The 21,166-nt window shown below is 37.6% G+C and overlaps 1 protein-coding gene across 3 annotated transcripts; it reads right to left on the bottom strand.

The window, feature by feature from the left end:
• Positions 1–16: 16 nt before the first annotated feature.
• LOC145503094 (glucose-6-phosphate 1-dehydrogenase-like) lies at positions 17–19,734 on the bottom strand. Of its 3 annotated transcripts, none has more exons than XM_081482537.1 (16): positions 19,581–19,734; positions 14,836–14,909; positions 14,276–14,313; positions 13,645–13,753; positions 13,017–13,237; positions 11,594–11,752; positions 10,926–11,051; positions 9,486–9,579; positions 9,186–9,372; positions 8,035–8,064; positions 7,633–7,745; positions 7,236–7,328; positions 6,469–6,545; positions 5,433–5,525; positions 4,818–4,929; positions 17–1,642 (listed from the first exon to the last, which is right to left on the bottom strand). In XM_081482537.1, the coding sequence occupies exons 1-15, from the start codon at positions 19,690–19,692 to the stop codon at positions 4,839–4,841; spliced, it is 1,617 nt and encodes a 538-aa protein (XP_081338663.1). In that variant the 5' UTR covers positions 19,693–19,734; the 3' UTR covers positions 17–1,642; positions 4,818–4,838. The 3 variants fall into 3 exon arrangements, with proteins under 3 accessions (XP_081338663.1, XP_081338664.1, XP_081338662.1); XM_081482538.1 differs by lacking the exon at positions 19,581–19,734 and adding an exon at positions 16,350–19,558; XM_081482536.1 differs by lacking the exon at positions 19,581–19,734 and having other exon boundaries at positions 14,836–19,559.
• Between the last annotated feature and the right edge of the window lie 1,432 nt (positions 19,735–21,166).

Raw genomic sequence — 21,166 nt, 5'->3', positions numbered from 1 at the left:
AATTAACACAACACAGTGAAATAATACTACAACGTCATTTTTATTACATTGTGAGTTTCTCCCTTGTAAAGGGTTCTTCAGACAGAATTAAGAAATGTGTGAAAATCAATAGCGTATTCAAATTAACTTCTACTTTAGTAACTAGCTTTCATTTAAACCTGTGATCAGGCTGTAACTATCCACAGCGGTATCTTGAAGATATCTGTCGATATTATAGCTTGATACACTGCCAATATTATGCTCTTCTTTCCTGGAGCAAACTAAGATTAGGGGAGGGGAGGGTGTGGGGAAAGAGGACAAAGGCAAAGAAAGAATTGTGGGGTTTCCTCAAGCCTAATCACAGGTTAATTTTGGTTATCTTTTCAATATACTACTAAAATTAATATTACTAGAAAAATAATTAGCCCTAAAAATAATTAACAAGCCCTAAGAATAATACTTAAAGTATATAGTACACTGCTTTAAGCAGAACTTTCTCTATGTATTAGGATGGTAATAAAACTAATTTTACTTCCTGTCCCTACATTGGCAAAAAAAACCTATTGTTAAACATTCTATTGTTAAATATCATACCTAATTCTAACCAAACATTTGTACCATTTTATGTCCATATGCTACAATACACAGCAGCACAAGTCACTTTTCTGACTTGGGGTTCTGCATGTACATTATTTTCCTGTGTGTTATCTAGTCTATGAATGAACCAGTGAATAGTGGTTGATCCTAGTGAAATGATAGTATTTTTCGGGGAAAATGATAACTGGACAACAATTCACATTGAAGAGAATGTCATAACTGATACTGATTCAATGATACCTTCATTTCATCGACATTTTGAGTATTGTGATAAGTTTCGTTTTGCAAATGGAATAAAAAAAATAAAACTACTGATCAACAATCAACATTGTTACCATACACAGCCTGATTAAAAAGTATGAAAAAAGTGTCCTTGTTTTTCGGCTGGGTTTACCCCATAATTCATGGTACATCAAGAAAATGCCACTAGCTGGTGCTTTTGTTATTAGAAATGTAATAGCATTGTATGGAGAAATTCAGTATTGATCACAACTGGATTTACCTTCACAAACATTGCTTCTCCATCAGCAATCATGTTATCCAAGAACACAGCAGAAGATAATACAACAGTACACTGTAGCAATGCTACACACAGTTGAAACCCGCCAACTTTAACTCTTATGGGGGACAAAAAAATAGTTTGAGATGTCAGGGGTTCAAGACAGCACATAGTGAGTGACTGAAAAAGTATATCCAAGAGAAAATGATTTGACTTCAAGATAATAAAATGCGAGATAGCAAGGTTCAACTGTATAACAATCACCAATAAAAAATTAAATTTTAAGTGTAGAAAAATTTACACACCCGAGTATCTTTCTTGCAAAATGACAAACACCTGACACTTGTTTCTGTAAGGTGGCTGTTTAAACTAAAGGAGCCTCAAATTTTCAGGCAAAATATAAAAGTAAAATCACCCAAAGCTTTTGCATTATAGACTGCCAATAAATGAAATCTTTACAACATTTTTATAATGATAATTATTATGTTCTTGTCCAGAAAAAGAATGCTGTGCATGTAAAGTAACTTGAACATTTGGTAGAAGAGTCTTGCAATCAAGCTTCATTCACTGAAAATAATGAGACATTATTAGTAAAGGGTGTATTAATTATAGCTAGCAAAAAAAGACTGGGGGTTTGTGAGTGAGGGGGGGGGGGGGGGGTGGAGTATGACCATTATAGTGGCAAACCAAGAAAGTTAACTTGCCTACCATTATTAATTTAAAAAAGTCATCAACTTTGTTTAAGTTTTATTTAGAAACATTTTTTTCTCAATTCTCCCATGAGCTAGGCCTTTTTTCTCATAATTATTTTCAAATGTCTCCAACCATTTCCTGTACTAGTTGAAATCAACTGGATGGGCTAGCACTGAACACAACGCATTTAAGGAGGTCAAAATTAAAGCTAGTCTTATTTTCTTGCTTTTTTTTTAACAAGCTTGTAATTTTGTATGTTTATATTTTAAACAAAATAAAATACAATTGACAGAAGTGAAGAAGCTAGTCATAAAAGGGGATAAGTGACGATTTTGGTTGCTTTTCTTTTTTCTTGCTCCAAATTAGCTGAATTTTTGCATGTGGTCTTCAATGTAATAGAAAAACGTGTTCCTGTATTTTTGCCGCTGGTTTTTGCTTCGCTTTATAAAGACGCCGCTAGGAAAACCGAGTGGTTTTTTGCATACGCAATATCCTGAAAACGAAGCAAGGTTTAGCGCAAAAACTACGGGACGTTGCTAAACATACCTAAACAAAACTCTATGCGAAATTTGGAGCGTTTTCGACAAAGTTCACTTTTGATTAAAATACCTAACGCCCTTTTCCCGCCGAGGCTGCAAATAAACGAAGCCGGGCCTTTGTTATGATAAACAGAGCCGATCCTTTGTTATAATAACCAAGCCAAGCCTTTGTTATAAGTCGAAGTCTCGCCTCGGTTTATCATAACAAAGGATCGGCCCGCCGCGACCACAGGGACTTTGATCTCACTTAGAAAGCAGCAAAATGTCAATTTCACGCAACGTATAAGCTCAAAAATGTTGATTTTAGGTCAAAAAAGGTTTAAATGTTGATTTCATGTTAACGCGTGACGGCAAGGATGTTGGTTTCACTTAGAAACCAGCAAAATGTCAATTTCACGCAACGCATAAGCTCAATGATGTTGATTTCAGGTCTAAATAGGTTAAAATGTTGATTTCGCGTTAACGCGTGACGGCAAGGAGGTTGATTTCTCTTAGAAACCAGCAAAATGTCAATTCCACGCAACGTATAAGCTCAAAAATGTTGCTTTTAGGCCAAAAAAGGTTTAAATGTTGATTTCACGTTGACGCGTGACGGCAAGGATGTTGGTTTCACTTACAAACTAGCAAAATGTCAATTTTACGCAGCGCATAAGCTCGATGATGTTGATTTCAGGTCTAAATAGGTTAAAATGTTGATTTCGCGTTAACGCGTGACGGCAAGGATGTTGGTTTCACTTAGAAAACAGCAAAATGGTAGGAGCCCATGATGGGCTCCTGAAAATGGTAATTTCACGCAACGTATAAGCTCAAAAATGCTGATTTCAGGTCAAAAAAAGGTGTAAATAAAAATAAAATGAAACAAATAAACATTTCAATAAACACTTTTTCAAATACGACAACGTCTTCAATGGCTAAAAAATCACGAGATAAAACATAGTTTTCGACAAACGCGATCGTAGCTTGATGTCACGCACCGCCATAACTTCCAAGTTCAAAATGCGCTGGTACCTCTTATGCCTGATGAGGATAACAACTTTGGCGGCTGTTTAGTTTTGGATTTAAGAATTTGATGACTCCACGTGAAAACGCTCTATAAATAGGGCTGACAGATTAACAGATTAACCCTTCTGCGCAACGTACGGGTCTCCATACATCTGCATGTCCCCTGATCCCAGAAGCTCAAAACACTACAAATCATGCCGATTTGAAATAAAATCAACGCAAACTGGATCACAGATCTGTTACAATCGATCGCCACTTGCTGGCCATTATTATGTTTAAATCTAGTTACCAGTTCGAGAAACGTCCGCAGAACGTAATCGCAATGCATGCCGGGAAGGGTCTTTACACCTCGTGCGCGGGAAAACATGGCGGTCGATACAAGACAAATTTTATCACTCTAAAACCAGTTCTCGCTTTCCAAACTTTGACGCTAGCAACGCTTGGCAAATGGGCCACAACTCACCAGAGGGTATTTTTCTTGGGCAAGAACTGCTCTTGGACTTTGCTACCTGGCTCGATCTGACTTCGAACGCCGATAACACGATTACAGTATATCAGCTGCCTTCGAAGTTTCAGAACACATTTTGATTCTTTAAAACGTGCTGATGACTTACGGGTTTATCGAGGCTTTATGATGCCTCTCAACCACCAGGTAGGCACACAAGGTACTTTAAAACAATGCTTAAAATATTAGTTGACAGAGCTCTAATGCGGCACATCTCTTTTTTGTTTGATGGCATTTCGTTTGACGCTCGATCGATTCACGTGTTGTGTTCACGTCACAATAACCAGTGTAAACAATCCGTTCCCAGATTTCCGCTCTATATGCTGTGGGATTTGGTTTTGACTTCATACACTATAAACAGTCTGCCTGTTTGCTGTTCAACAAACAAACTCCTAAAGACATGGCTAGGAAAAGCCAAGTTTTTTGCCTACGTTTTAACTCGAAAACAAAGCAAAAACCAGCGACAAAAATACAGAACCACATTTTTCTATTACATTGAAGACCACATGCAAAACTTCAGCCAATTTGGAGCAAGAAAAAAGAAAAGCAACCAAAATTGTCACTTATCCCCTTTTATGACTAGCTTCTTCAAGTAATTAGTAAGCAAGTCTAAACTGAAAGCAATTTGTGTTAAAAAGAGCCAATCTAAAAACTAGTTTTAGGAATTTACGAATAAAAAATATTTCAGTTAAATTATTGTTTCATTTAGACATGATTCCTTAATACAAATAGAAACTACTTGTATTTACTATAGCATGCAAATTTAAATTTACTAATTTTTCAAAACTATTCTCTAAGTACTAGAGACTGTGAATGTCAGTTGGGTATTTCACTACCATGGTTCTTACAAATTAAATCGTTAACTGTGGACTGCAGGGTGAATTCCAGAATTTCCCAGTAAACATTGCTCATATATAGTTGATGTAATAAATCATCCATGATAAAAAAAATCAAAATAATTCAGCTTATTCAGCTGAATAAACTTGGAAGAATGAAGCATTACCTTGGTTGCCATGTAGCTGATCTACTTCTTTGCTTTCTCTTGCCACTTGTAAGTATCACTGTAAACAAATCCACTCTCCTTGATAAGTGTATCAGATTCTTCGGGACCACGGCTGTTAAGACAATGGACAGGTCAAAGTCACTTCTTGTCAGTTTCATATTTTAAGGAAAACTTATCAAGCCTGTCTGTTTTCACAAGACTGACAGCCCATTGTAACCACTGACGATTAAATAACATCCTTAAAATGTCTACTTAAGAGCGTTTCATTTGAGTGTAGGCATGGTTTTACATTACTACGCTTCACAACTCTCTTAAAAAACTTGCACCACTTTTTCATTCAATCAGAAGTAAAACCAAAACTATTAATGACTCGCTTGCACATGTTTTCTCACGCTTGTAGTCCGCTAGACATAATTACTTTTAGTTTTGATTGTTTCACTGTATTGCTTGAGTCCTTGGTGATTGACCAGAGTGATAAGTTTCGTTTTATTTCTACAACGCTCAATTGAAAACTGCTCTATTAGCCCTAAGTTATTTTTTTTTCTCTTTTCAATGCACTCGTGACTGAAAAAAGAAATTGAACACAGAACTTTTATATTAAAACAATAAGTTTACCTTCCAAATTTATATGGAATTGGTTTGATTTTTTCTTTTTCAATCTGATGCAGAATAGGAGTGAAAATCCTCCAGGCCTCAGCTAGCTCATCACTGAAAAACAAATACATTCATTTACAATTTGTTCAGTAAATTAAAATAATTATCTAATTCCATTTCAATAAAAAACGATTTCAAAAAACATATAAGTAAGAAAATTAACGTAAGTAAAGTAACACGATGTTTCGACAACTTCATGTCATCATTGTCCAATGAATGAATTAAAAATAACAGCAAGGCATATTTTATGGTACTTACGATATGAGAAAATAAATTAGCAAACGTTACATGAAAACATTCAGGTAAAAAGTTTCATGCGAATGGAATCCACTTATGTGTTCGGTTTTGGTCTTTTGTTACTAATCAACAGCATTTCAAAGATCAAAATTTTGGGTTTGCCACGGCATTTCTTTGACTTTAAAGTTCTTAATTACGTTGTCAAGTTGAGTTCAAAAATGGCAATTCTCCCTACAGGTTTTCATACAGTTCTTTTCCTGGTGAATCAAGCACTTTGACATTTTGCTTGTGGGGGTCTCAAAATTATTTACGGATGTCAAATCACTGCCAAACTACTTATTTTTATCACATAATTACTTGCTTACATGGGTATATTTATGAACTCACAAATTTACCAGCTCAGTTTGATTGACCACTGCACCAGTATTACAGAGGTCATGGGTTGAAATACCGGCTCCAGCACGGACTTTGTTTAGGCTTTTTCTTTTTTTGTAACTACCTAATTAACCTGCTTTCAAGTAAACCTGTAATGATCTTTCATGTAGCATATCTTTTTACCACAGTTCAAATATAGGACATTTCGTTATATTCCATTTCTTAATACAACTGCAAGTTTTTTGAAGTTAATAGCATGTGATAACAACCAATAAGGTGACAATAACTTGTGAATAACACTTGGAACGATCATGCTGTCCTCTGATTTCTCCCATTTAACTAACAGTCTTTAACTTTTTTAAATATACAAGATCTACATATATACCTTCTGACAAAGTGAGCCTGGTTTCCAGAAAAGACATCAAGGATGAGCCGTTCATATGCATCAGGCATCTTGACATGCTGATAATAAAATATGTTTTTTGTTTTGTTTTGTATTTTTGTCGCTTTTTACTGCAAAACATTTTAAAATATGTTATGCATATACATAGTTAAACCTCCTGACATGAAACATAACTATAGTACAATTATAGAAAACCGATGAACATACATCACAGAGATTTATAGTGATTGGCTGGAAGCGTAAGAGCAATATGACCTAGAAATGATTGCACGGGAACACAATCAACACATAAACTAAAAGTATTAACAAGTAATTTGAGTGGCTTAGGGGACAGAGGCAAGCACATACAGCTTTTGGTTGGCTAATAGAGAGCACATTGAACAGAAAAGTATATGGATGGCAAGTTGCTAATCCCTTTTATGTCACTTGCTGTTAAGGATTCTGATAAATCATTCGAACAAGACTTTAAGGCTTTCTTCATATTTCATCGAATACTGTAGGGGTGTCAAAAACCAGACCTACTGGTAGTAAAAAAGGTCTTAGTTTTGTAGGTCTTAGTTTTAAGGCACCCAATATCGTAGCAGAAAAAACTTTCAGGTACTGGTCAAGATGAAACAAATCAGGAAAGCTCATAGGAAAACGGTTTTTCAAGGCAAAAAAATTGCTGTTTTGTGGAGCTGTTCCCTTCCAACAGGACTTTGTTTTATGTATACTATAGATGCATACAGTTAGTAATTAAAAATGCATACAGTGAATCTTTCCTCATATGTCAAATCCAACTCTGATTCATGGGGCTCAAAAGACATTCCAGCTTCCTTGATCATCATCTTTACATACACCGCCTGCAAAAATGAACAAATAACAAGCTCTTAGTCAAGTCTTTTTATTAATAATAATTCATATAAATAATGATGTCCAGTCCACTACAACCAAGTGCACATCAATTTTGTAGCAAACGCAACTGTGAAAAACAGAGACAGCATTTTAAATATATCATTGATTATCATTTAACTTAAAATTATACACTTACACACTTACAGTGTCAAACTTTAAACACATCTACAGGTGCCATAGGATAATAAAAATATTTCAATTAACTTGGTAAATTTAATATTTATTTTTTAAGTACTTGTGTTTCAGCAATACCTCTTTTGGTTGAAGCCTAACAACCAACTCATTTCGTTTGCACTTTCCTTCAAAGATATCTCCAGGTGCATCAGTAAACTGAATGCGTACCTCAGCCTTTCGTTCATTCAGAGCTACAAAATAAAAAGAACAATTTACTGAATTTGTACATTTGCACATAGCACGCTAAATGTTCCCAAACTCGTAGGCAGATGCTCTAGTGCAATTTAATTTAAACTCAAATGTTAAAAGATAACTGAAAAATGTTGACAACTTATGTTGCAGCAAAACCAGATAGTAAGCAATCAAACATTTTTGTTAACATCTTTGCAAAGTTAAATGTATAGTTAATTCCAAATGCAACCCACAAAATTTCTAGTTTATATTATGGACGCTGTAAAGGTGCCTCATTGATAAAAATACCTTTGCCACACTTGAGGATAAATGGCACACCTGCAGACACAAAAAGAAATTATTAAGTCTGACTAATTTAACTTCTAGTCAGCTTGGTTACAATATTAATCCCAAGTAGTGGATGTTTGGATTAAATGTTTGGATTTTCTGGGAAGTTAGGTAATTGTCTTGCTTATGCCAGAAATTAGCAGACAATAGGGGTCTGAGCCACGGTGCTTATGTTTTTGTCAATTAAATGTAAGGCAACAGGAACTGCATCTGATATTAGTGTAAAAGGGATATCAGCAGCTAGAGAAATGCAAGAATTTTGCATTGAGCTCCAAGCAAATGATCCTGAGTTAACCTTTGCGATCAACATCACTTCCTCGGGAAGAATTAACCTGTCAGCAGGATCGAAGGATACTTACAGGTGCATGTAATTAACAAAGGTGGAAAAAATTAAACTTCCCACACTGACACTTCATTCTCTGAAAGTGCAATAATGGTGTCACCAGGCATCCAAGATCTTCACATCCATGAAAAGTTATGGGAGCATCCACGAACACTACAATTGTCTTGTTTCACACCAATACTACGATTATCAGTAGAGGTGCAACGAAAGTTTGGTCATCAGGTTTTAACGTGTAAATCATGTTGTCATCACACGCAACTGGCTCAATTTCCAGTGGCAACTTGGCCTTTAATGTCATTAACAGCAAAGCACACAAAATTGTTTGCAACGGGACAGGCGACGTATGGCTGTTGACATAGTTATCAATGGAAATGAGGTAAGTTGCCTGTGACAACACCATAATGTTAAGGTCAAAACTTCGCCACCAAAATTCCATCGCGCCTTACTGAACAGTGGCGTATCCAGAACTTGAGCTAAGGGGAGGGGGGGCGGTTTTGTTTTGCTTGCCCTGCCAGCTTTCCTTCCTTCTGTTATTTCTTCTTTTTTTACCCAAAATAAGGGTGGGCCCAGGCCCCCTGGGCTGCTCCCCTAGATCCGCCACTGCTGAACTGATAATCGTAGTAACCTATCTGCACACTGTATTCATGACATTGCAACATGAGTTACATGTACAGTAAGGAAACACACCAACAGTAAGTGCAAATATCCTAATTTGTAAATGCTTATAACAGTACTGCACTGCTGCTACCTTCATTCGAACTGAACTTACCATCCCACTTTTCATTGCGTATGTACATCACAGATGTAGCAAATGTTGGTGTGATGGAACCCTTCGGCACAGTGGGATCGTCGAGGTAACCAAACTTTCCTTCCCCTTCTGCATCAGGATTTCCAATATACTGACCCAGCACTGTATTCTTCAATTCAATTGGGTTCATGCACTTGAGTACTTTCACCTTGTAAATAAAGAAGACAATAATGCAGTTACTGTCAGTAGTACAGTAGTTTTAATTCCCAAGTTTACTCTTTACTTTCCTAATTCACTGAATAAAATCCACTAAGAATTAACCTTCTCATTTCGCAGATCTTCAGCTTGTTTACTAGCAGGTTTTTCCATGGCAACCAGACAAAGCACCTGTAATAGATGGTTCTGCATAACATCCCTAAAATAGAGATACAATGCACATCAACAGTCACATTTAGGTTACATATATCTATTCCTTAAGATCAGAAAATCTGAGTTCCTTTCCAGAATAAAGGGCTTAGTCATGGCTAAAAAGCAACTCGTTTGTAGATTCAAACTGGTGGACTGGTGGACTGGTGAATAAACATTTGCTCCACAGCTATTGACCAGATATAGATCGTTTTCACGTGACGTCATCACTTTCTAAAATCCAAAACAAAAGAGCCACCCAAATTTTTGTCCTCATCAGGCACAAGAGGCAGTATATTTATATCTGTTTACAATTTTACAGCTCAATAGCGTGCTTCGTTTGGAATCCAGAGCATTTTGAATTTCAGGGTTATGGAGGTGCGTGACACAAGGCTATGATCGAGTTTGTTGAAAAATATATACTTATCCCATGATTTTGAGCCTTTTTAGAAGTTAAAGCATTAGGAAAAGTGCTTATGTAAATGCTTGTTTGATCAGTACTGATAATCAGTTGCCTAGATAGCCAAAGTAAGTTCCAGATGTTTACACTATTTTCCGGCTGCCATATTGGTGTACCATGGAGGTACACCAACATGGTGTTTTCATACTGGGCTCTGTAAATATCAGCGAAACATTTCGACGAATATCTGAAGTTTGGGGAAACGCACAGGCCTAAAACTTGGAGAAGTGGCTTATTTAGTTATCTTCTATGACATCATAATTTCATAGCTTTTTCCACTGGATGGTTTTCGATTTATTTTTTTATTGCATGATAGTGAAAATGATCTATACCGTATCTGGAGTTGTTTAATTCAGGTGTATGGTACCTTTTGGTCACAATTCAGATAAAAAAGTGTACCTAATTCTTCCTGAAATCTGGGTATTTGGCATGTAGACGTGAATTAAGTGTATAAGATAATTTTAGGTATATAGTACTCATAAAATGTTTCACAATTTTGAGGTGTATTGTGCACTCCCAGAAAATATCCATACCTCCCCTACAAAAGGATTTTCTCTAAGACCTCACCACCCCCTCTGGAAATTCCAATTAAGCTTCATACATTTCTTTCAATTTTTTGATCTTACTGAACCCCCCATCCTCCAGGAAATTCCAATCCCTTCTGTTGGGGGAGTATGGATATTTTCTGGAACTGCACATTGTCACAGAGACATTTTTACGTGACGTAGTTTACTGCCCTGTAATAGGTGATTCTACTCAGAGAGCTGTACATAAAGTCTATGCTGGCCTTTATGACCCAACACAACACAACTCACTAATCCCAGCCTGGGCTCAAACCAGGATCACTTGATCTACAGTGGTCCAACACACAAACAATTAAGCCAACCACACCATACCTGATGATTCCATACTCATCAAAGTATCCTCCCCTGCCATAAGTTCCAATTGGTTCTTTGAATGTTATTATAACACTTTTGATGCTCTCCCGACACCACACTGGACCAAAGATTCTGTTACCAAACCTATTGAGCAGCAAATTAAAAATCTCATTTAATTGGTTGACACGTTCCCTAACCACAACAACATTACAATTTTTAATGCCAAACTTCAGCCTGTAGGTTCTTAAATCACTAGGTTATTATCTGCAGGTTTTTACTATATCCAAAATAGGGGAAAATGTTTAACTGAGGCATGTTAGTTATTGAGAATTAGTTATTCAAAAATTAAGTAAAAATTGCCCAGTCATTAGTAAACAAGTCGTGGTCATCCTTTTCATTTAACAGATTACCACAGCAACAGTGTAGTCTGTCAAAATGCCTAATTTTAGCTTCAAGTGCTTGGTACTCAAACGCTATTAGTTGTAGTCTTTGCATGACAAGAGGTTGATACATCCAACACATTTGCACTCTGATTGGCTAAAATATGCATGTTAAAAAAGATTTTGTTGACTGGCTATGGTAAGGCACATCACAATAAATATTGCAACTGAAATTGCACCTTTAAATGATCTGAATAATAAAAGGCCTAAACCAATTTTAAGCAATTTTAAACAATATGCTCTCACCGTAGAACCATAAGATTCTGCACCATTTCCTTGCCAAGGTAATGATCTATACGATACATGGAATCCTCTGGAAACAGTGATGCCAGATGATTGGACAATTCAGCAGAGCTGTCTGAGTCCTTTCCAAATGGCTTTTCTATAACCATTCTGTTCCATCCCCTATACAAAACATTAATCAAGACATTGTAGGTTACACTTTTCACACATCTGGCTAGTGACTACATTTAAAGGTAAGTCTATGTTGGGTCCGAGTGGTGCATACTGCTAGTCAGCATATCCAGGTTTCCTTATCATTAAACAACTAGCTGGGAAAATCTTCACTCCCCCTTGGATAGGATGCCATTCCTTTACAGGGTGACCCCAGCCAGGGCTTGAACCCAGACTGCTTCATCCAGACAGGGTCTGGCACACTAACTACTAGGTTAATTCCCACTAACCACCAGGTAAGTAGTTGAAATACAATGCACCGCAGAATATTTTTAGCCATATTCAAGGTTTTTGGTCAGCAGTAAAACATGCCTCAAGTTTTTTTCCTTGGTAATTAAGCGGAACTTTGCAGGATCTTAAAAGATCTTTGATGACCCTTGAAAACCATCCAGAGATCCTTAACAATATTTGTAAGATCATCAAAGATATGTGCTACAATGAGAACCTTACAACATTAACTTAGCAAATATTCAAGTAAAGGCCTATACCGGAATCAAGGTTCTCAAGGATTTGACAGAGGATCTCAATATATACCAGGATCTTGCAAAAATTCCTAACAGGATCTTGCAATATCCTTAGGATTATTGGAAGGTTCTTGAGAATCATACTTCAAATATTCAAGGTACATCAAAAATATGTGCAAGATGCTCCAAGACCTTTGAGGTTAAATTTTGGCAAGGGCATCCTATGGGATTGTCAAGAAGAACCTAAAGATCCACAAGGATCTTTCAAAAAATGTTACTGGGAAGATAGCTACACAAAATAAACATCAGACTCACTCGACAGCTCGATCGATACTCAGTTGACACTAGACTGACACTTGATTGAGGTCTAAATCAACACTCAATTAGCACTCAATTGACACTTGATCAACAGTCCATCAATAGTCGCCTGAGTGTTGACCAACTCCTATGTATTGATTGACACTCGAAGGTGTGTCTCTGAAAATCGATTGAAGGTTGATTAAGTGTCGATTGAAGGTTGATTAAGTGTCGATCAAGTGTTGATCGAGGGTCGATCAAGGGTATCGATCGACACTCAACTGCAGATGACTTTAGTATACATGATCCAATCCATCTAATCATAATCACCATTGTAGTATACATTACTTCTATTCAAACCTATTCATTACTGCTGACTGAATCACTGACAGACATCAGTGACGTGACATTCTGTATATTGAACAAATAATTTATGAATAAAGGTGATGACATACTTTGAGCCCATGCAGTGCTGTTTGATGTTCTCAGAGGCATCCATGAAAACAGAAGGAGGAAGTGCAAGATAAAACAGCCTGTGAACAACATCCTTTCCTTCTCCTAGTTTCTCAAGTTCTGCGTTCAGCTTTATAAAGCCTGATGCTTCATTGTAAGGGCCTTTAACATAATAGCAAAGCTTGAAAAATTCTGATACTTGAGCCTTTTGATCACCTTTCAGCTAAAAAATAAGGTAACAAACATTATGTAAATTGTCTTAGTATAAGGCAAGAGTGCCAGGACTAACATTCCCAGGCAGAGGGGTAAAAAGAGGGGGGGTAGGGTGGTGACAACTATAGTGGGATGGGCTTTCTGTTTTCCTTGCTTAAAAAAAAAGAGTTGACCTTAGGTTGCCACTGCAGATCTGCTTGGTTAAAAGTTCCATATAAATACAGTGTAATTTAGTGCATAATCATAGAACTAACCTTTACAGTGTCATAGGAGAACACAGTCCCCAGCTTTGCAAGTTCACCCCTTTGATCTATAATTAGTTGTGCCAGAAAAAGAGAACCCTACTCTTTCCACCAAAGGTTATTTGGTTTGGAACTGGTCCTAAATATTAACATAATGGTAAATATTGACACTTACCTTCATGAAAGGTTCAACTTTGGCTCTTAGTTTGTCGACTGTCAAATCTGAGCGAGCATAGCCAATGATCTTGGTGTTTTTTGGTATGAGTTCATCTTTATATAAATACCTAGTCAATGGAAAGATATCTTCAAGAATGGATGCACGTGATCCTGATGAGATTGAATGCAATGAAATCAAGCTGAAGTACACCTTGGATTCACATAATACATTACATGGTATTGGAACAAACATTTCAAATATGCAGTAACTTCACAAAGCCTAAAACATGTAAAACTCATAGTTTGTTGACATGACACTAACTCAAAAACTCTTAAGAGCTATGGGAATAGCTACAGTTGTTACATATATCTTATGTTAACAGAACCATTCATGAAACCTTTGATGTCTGTTTCTAATTGATAATTTCCAACTATTTCCAGCTGAAAACAAATTGATGCATTTTTGAAAATGACAACTCACAGACACAAAGCAATGGCACAAATGATTAGACAATATCTAAAAAAAAACACTTGTTCAATAAGCTCTTATGCAAATTTCCCAAGACGATTGTGTGACATTTGTTACAATTAGTAATTTGACACATTATTCAAAGACATAACCTAAATAAAACTCTATACATAATGCTTACCATAAAGTAGGATAAATCTTTTTCTTTGCAAGATCTCCCTAAAATGATGGATTGCAAATGTTAAACAAAATATTATCCAGCGATAATTGAAAGTGCTGTCATACAGTACCATAGCAAATTTCTCACGTAATTTAAACACAGTTTAATTAAAAAGAACTAAACTAAATTAGGACAAGGTTATGCAAATTTAGAAAAATCTCGCGTCTTCAAAGCTAGCTGACAACTTCTATGTAGTTGCAAATAAACATTTTAGGGTTGCCGATGTATTAATAGCAATATTCCATGTCTGATTTGAAGGACAACATCAACTGACTTGTCTGTGCTCGTGATCGAAAAGAAACCCACTTCATCTTGTACAATGTGTACAATATTACTCCAAGATGTAAGCCTATTAATTTAGCTAGAAAGCATATAGCCACGAGTGAAAACAACGCGTGAATCGGGCAGCAATTGGATATAAACTGAGGTGATCTATTAGCTAATGTAATATTTTGCAAGCTAACCAAGCGAAAGTTATATATGCATACAAAATCTGCGTAAATGTCAAAGCTGTCACTTACCGAAGCACCAAAAACAACGAATAAAGTTTGTTCTTTTGTGTTCTGTGTCATCACCGCTGAATTGTCGTCTATACCTGAGAAATAAATTGTAAAGATCACTGCCCGATTGGTAACAGCTAGCCTTGCTGCAGCCCCGGGAAATCCCTGCAAGCACCTATCGTGTTTACGAAATACAGCGCCATAAATAGCATGCGCAAAGGTCTTTTCCATTTGGCCACGTGACGCTGAGCAGAGGGAAAAAAACGAGTTCCATGAAATGGAAAAAATAGACCAATATCGATATGTCAAAATTCAGCCTAACACAATAGCCCTCAGCACGAGGCTCTGGGAATAAACCCCACAAACTCTGTAGTTATTCCCCAGGTCTACTGTTTTAGGCTTAATTTTAATCTATCGAAATTGGTCTATTTACACATTGTAAAAAATAAAAATCAAACACCACACATATAGCTAATCATAGAAGATTCACACGATTTTCAAAAATTAGACTTATTTCGCATCAGTCATTTTGTAAAGCAAATAAAAGGAATCAAAACGAGGATTAGGCTGGGAGCAGGCGAAGGTAAACAAACGCAACCAATATTGTCGACCCGTTGTCAGGACCGAATCATTTGTCACTTGCTCGATAGTCTATGAACCTTAATCACGCTATATTAATCTGTGATTGTAAATTTAGGAAAAAGATGAACATTGCGTATTAAATCCTCACCGTTTGCTTGTAAATTTTGAAAAAGGTATTTCTCTTTTGGAGTTCGACATGGACAGAATAATCGTAAAGAATAGCCGAACACCAAAAAAGAGAAAATGAGACAGACATCTGGGGGAAATGTTCCTTATTCGTACTTAATTTCGCGCGTCTTTAATTTCACGATTTTTGCGATTGTAATAAAACGCCTCGAGAATTATTTACACACATGAAATTAAACACCATGGTAAGAAATGTGAATCGCAAGAAACTTGATAAACATGATCGACCACAACATATACAGTTTATGTATCGACATAAATATTAACTTTTTTATTCAGTCACTGGTAAGCTCCATTTAACATCTTGTCTTGTGATTTCACATGAATAAATCGAGCGGAGAATCTAACTATCATCTTCCTCTGAATCACTGAGCAAATCCCTTACAGTGTCTTTCGTGCAGTCGTCAAAATTTGAAGTTCAGATTTTTTGGAAAATTAAAATGATGTTGACAAGGCCTGACAACGCTTTCGGTAAATTTACTGCCCTTTTTCCATTTTCCCCTATCGAAATCGCGGAAAAAAACGCCTCGCGAAATACTTTCTCGCCAAAATCGCAAAATTCTAAGGTTCGCACGAAATTGCGAATAAAGGTATTACGCTCAGTCAAATTCGAGCATTCAAGTCGCATTCACGAGCGGCAAAGACTAAGACTTTCGCAGTTTAAACAAAGAAAGTCTTGTAAAACCGCCGCGATTGGAAATAATATTTTTTCCTTCCCAATTACAAGTTACACTAAGCCTGTCAATCTGTAATCCCAGCTGACTCACCAAACCAGGGATCTGCCTGATCTGCAACACTTTAATACCTCTGTTGTGATTCGTTCTTGTTTTGTGCTCTCTCTCTATCGTTACGGCTATAAAGAACCTCGTAAGGTCGCCCCCAGAGATCAACTCCAGCTGGTTTCCATGGGGCAACTAGAACAATACACTCCCTTTACACAAAATGTACCTCCCCATTTCGTCCCTACCCCACCATTAGTTAACCTCGCCTCTCAACACTGCTTCTCTTTCAGTGTCGTTAAGCTGTATATTTGTCCAATTTATACAAATTTTGTCCAATTTATACAGCAATATTTAAAAAATCCTAGTTGGGTTTCAAACTGGACGTTTATAAGTTCAATCACCGACGATTATGTTTTTAGAAACTTCCCGACAGATTAATGGACCTTTGTCAGTTTATGCACGGTTGTCTCAAAGCATCGTTCTACCCACCCCACCCCCTCAAGCTAATTTATGTCCGTGTCAACCAAACGGAACTCAAGTTGTGATCAGTATTTGCAAAAGTTTCGACCTCAAATTTTGACCATCCATATTCCTTAACAGGTTCAAAGGAGTTTCACACGTGTTGTTTTCCATCATTTCCTGGTTAATTTGAGTTGTTATTTACTAAGACCATTTAGATGACCGACAAAGAATTGCCTCTATAAAGATCCTCGCTAGTCACTGTGGCCCTTTTTACGCAAGAGATGTATAATTTGTCCAGAGCAAACACACGAGACAAACAAGCAGATGCACCGGCCAAGCACTCAGCTAGTCGCTCCAGTAAGTGTGGACAGGAGGAAGACTTAAAGTGCCCAGTTTAAATGGTGCAAAAGCAAACTGTGGCCGTCTTTGACTAACACGCATACCCACAACTGTCTGATCCAAATTAGTCCCTTGGTTCGTCGCTCAAGACGCACTATTCGTCTTCACGTATAATCAGGGTTGCGTGTTGTTCTTTACACTCAGACGCAGATCCAGCAGAAGGAATGCTGTTCTGGCTTCGCCAATCCTTACCAACACATCCCTTTACCAGCCTAGGGAACGTGACAACCTTGCGAGTTAAACAGAAATTTTCGTAAATTTCTGACCGGAAATTTCCGTCCCAATTGACTTTCCTCCCGGAAGTTTTGGTTGAACGGTTCGCTTTTCGGAAATTCAACAATTTCCGGATTTTCTGGAACCTTTCCGAGTAAATTTCCGGACCATTTGTCCTCTTTCTTTATTTTCTTTATTACAATTTAATGGCAAAATATGTAAAATACAGGTATATAAATATGAAATTCAAACTTTTTCGAAATTTTCGGAATTTTTGGTTGAATGGAAAGCGCCAAAAGATGCAAGCTTCCTTTCCATCCCACAAACCCTTAATTCACTGTTACTACTCATGCGCAGAAAATCATAACCGCGTGATAAACAACCAAAGATTGGCCCGGTGCGCCAGAGACCAGACATGTACTCACTCTTGTGTCGTGAGTGACTTGCTTTCCAATACTCCTGCAAATCTAATATAACTGGAAAGACCTTGAAGACATTTGTACAAGTTGCTCCACCTGGCGACACAAGACGCAACCCAGGATAAAATGCCGGTGCATTCATACAGTTCGTATTCAAGATGGTGGACGATACAAGCTCAGCAAACATATATAAAGCCTGCAGAACTGGTCACGATCGTGTATCGCGTTTCACGCTCTGCCCCGCTAGTCCGCCAGTTCTGCAGTCTAACATACTTACGTGTGAACGAGAGGACTATCGGGGAAAGGCAAACACAAGGGCCAGAGAGAATGTGAAGCTATTTCATTGAGCTCGCGCACAAGCCGCGTTCACACTGATGCATCAAGTTTGCGCTTGCCGTCGCATATGTGAACCAGCCTTTCCTGAAAAGGCTGGTTCGAAATTGTGTTATTTAAATTGCAAATTAATCTTCACGAAATCAACTGAAATTTGCATTGCTCATTTACAATAATAATCCTTTGTTTTTAGCTGCCAGTCTTTCAACAATGATATTGGCTCTTGAAGTATTTTTTCCTTGTTGCAGCACGAGATCGTTTGCCGCATGAATATTTCTCATGATAAATAACAATTTTATCGTACTGGCAACGATACGAAAAGAAAAATCGTGTCTGAAATCCAGCCAGAATGAAGTTCAATCGCTTATAAGTGATTCCTCCCAAGATTTTAATTTATAAATGAAAAGTCTGGAAAATGCAAATGCACGCGACAAAACCTAACATGTAAATGTCCCTCAAACCAATGAACTAAGAGTTGCGATTTTGGCCGATTCTTGGTTGCATTAAAGAACATTAACCCTTAGATGTTACAAAAGGTTAGCACCTGGAACTCTGGAAGTTAGTTCAGATTTACTGACTACTATCACTTTTTCACAAATACCACTGCAATTTAGCATCATAAACTCAAATAGGAAAGTCAACAGATCTTCCCAGAACCTCACTTAAGCAACGTTTGTTTGACTGTAACAATTTCGAGAAGAATCTCGATCTACACAATGACAGAGGTATCTGTATCACTGGAAGATATGTAAGATCATGAAAGGCAGAGCTCAGACCGTTTTCACATCGTTGAAAATCGCTGAATCATGAATGCACGGCCCGATTAAAGAATGACTGCCAGCAAATGGACTGGATTCAAGTGGCTTTATATTCCGTTTCTAGAGCAATGTCACATTGACAGGGCAATAGAAAAATATATCTCAGTTATTCTACCTGCAAGCCCTGCAGGTGCCCAGACTGAAATGTCACATTGCTTCCCGTCTGTGTACCTGTGTCGGTGAACCGGGAGTGTTTCCTGCCGTACAATGTATTCGACCTTCTCGACAGGCTGTCGAAATTTGCGAGCAAACCTTTTGGAATATTACGACACCCAGTCAGCGAATTGGGCTAAAAAATAAATCTGCAAGCAAGCAAGCTTAGGGCAGAAACCAGCAAGAATCACACACATGCGGATCACTTGACCAAAACAGAGAACTACGGGAGAAGAGCGTCACGCAATGCGAACTGTCGATAAAACATTGAGCATTGAAAATGAGAATTCATTCTGGATAACGTCAACAATAAATATACGCGGCTACACCACGATAACAAACTTGAAGCTTATGAAATTGAACATTACAAGCTAGTGATACAATTTATCAATTACGCTAATTGAGTAAGTTTAATGAGTTAATGACATGCAAACACACGTTTTACTTCAAGCAAAGGGTTCTGTTAACGGTAAACTCACTTTTTTGTGATGTAAATCCTCCTAGACGACAAAGGTCAAAATTGTACCTTTTCTCGGACTTGGGTTTCGACCCTAATTTAAAGTTCCAAGAGCTATCAGGTTTCTGCGCCATCTTGAACCTCTTTCAACTGGATAATCTGAACAGTTATTTACCCATGCGTCTTTGCAGTGCAATAAATGAAGAGAGTCGACTGGGAACCAGTTAATTTGTCACGCAACGACTTCATTCATCTGCTGAGTTCACTATGAGGCTGAGCTAAGCCTTTCCACAAATATCACGTAAAATCACCTAAATATCTTTCCGGGAATTCTCAAAAAGTCTTCTAAACTGCAAAATGTTCAAAATTTTCTTGCAGTAGTGGGAGGTGAGTGGTGAGAAGTGGGAGGAAGAAGATTCAGCCACTTCGATGTTACCAGCATCCGCCATTTTGGAAAATTGCTGGATACATACATTTTTTGAGTGGGAAACCGCTGAGCTGGATTGTTTCTGGCATAGAACTTAGAATTATTTCAACAAATAACGAGGAAAATACCGGGTTAAGCCAAAAAAAGCTATGAATTTCCAAATACAGTCGAACCTCCCGTAAGCGACCACCAAAAATGTCAAACCTAGGTGGTCGTTTTTGAGAGGTGGTCGCTTAAGAGAGCTTAGACCATAATGGGTCAAAATTTTTCCTCATTAGAATATGGTAAATGCCGAGACTTAACCCGTTTTATTCATGTACAAGTCAATTTCGAGAAAAAAAATCCGGTTCTTCCCATTGAGAAATTTCCGTCTCTTGTACTACCGAGGAATGTAATTGGCTGCGGCCGCACTAAGAGAGTTAACTGGGTTTATTTTTTAGAAACCTGGTTAAAAATTCTAAACAACTTAATTCGGTTAAAGGTTGGTTATAATAAAATAACGGGGTTATATTTTATGAGCGGTCGCACTGAAATGGGTTATGAAGTGGGTTAAACTCAATTGACGTCATGAGATAAACCAACAAAATGGCAGACTTCGAGGACCCCGTTCAGTCTGTTGTTATATTCTCGATTCTTTTTCTTTGTTTTCGTTTCCTTTCTCTCCACTCACAGCTAAGGCAGTCCCTCTTCCTTCTAATGCGCACTACGCAAATTTCTAAGGCAGTTCTTTCAAACATGATGTTAATTTCGCGCAAACGTCAGAGTCAGGAGTGTTCTCCATCGCCGTCAAATCGTCCTCGAGTCTGGGTATATCCGAGAGACCAGCGATGGTTTGGGGAAATCCATAGGAATCCTGCCATGCATGACTTTTTTAGAGAGCACTTTCGAATGAGCTTCGACTCTTTTCACGTCCTTTGTAGTGTTCTGTCGCCATTTATGGCAAAAAGAAACACTCGCTTTCGTGCAGCGCTGATCAGACTGCTAATAAGAGACCACTAACCTGGGTTAAAGCACGGAAAAAGGTGGTTTAAAATTAACCTAACCCGGTTAAAAGATCTATTGTTCATCGATTAATTTCCATGGTAACCGTAAACCCGGTTTAAGCTCCATGAACAGCCGAAATTAGCGGCCGCATCACGATTTTTCGATAACCCGGTTAACCGTAATTAATTAATTAGAAA

Source organism: Orbicella franksi, chromosome 11, assembly GCF_964199315.1.
Source record: "Orbicella franksi chromosome 11, jaOrbFran1.1, whole genome shotgun sequence".
Classification (NCBI taxonomy): Eukaryota; Metazoa; Cnidaria; class Anthozoa; order Scleractinia; family Merulinidae; genus Orbicella; species Orbicella franksi.
This window is presented reverse-complemented; position numbering and strand designations above follow the sequence as displayed.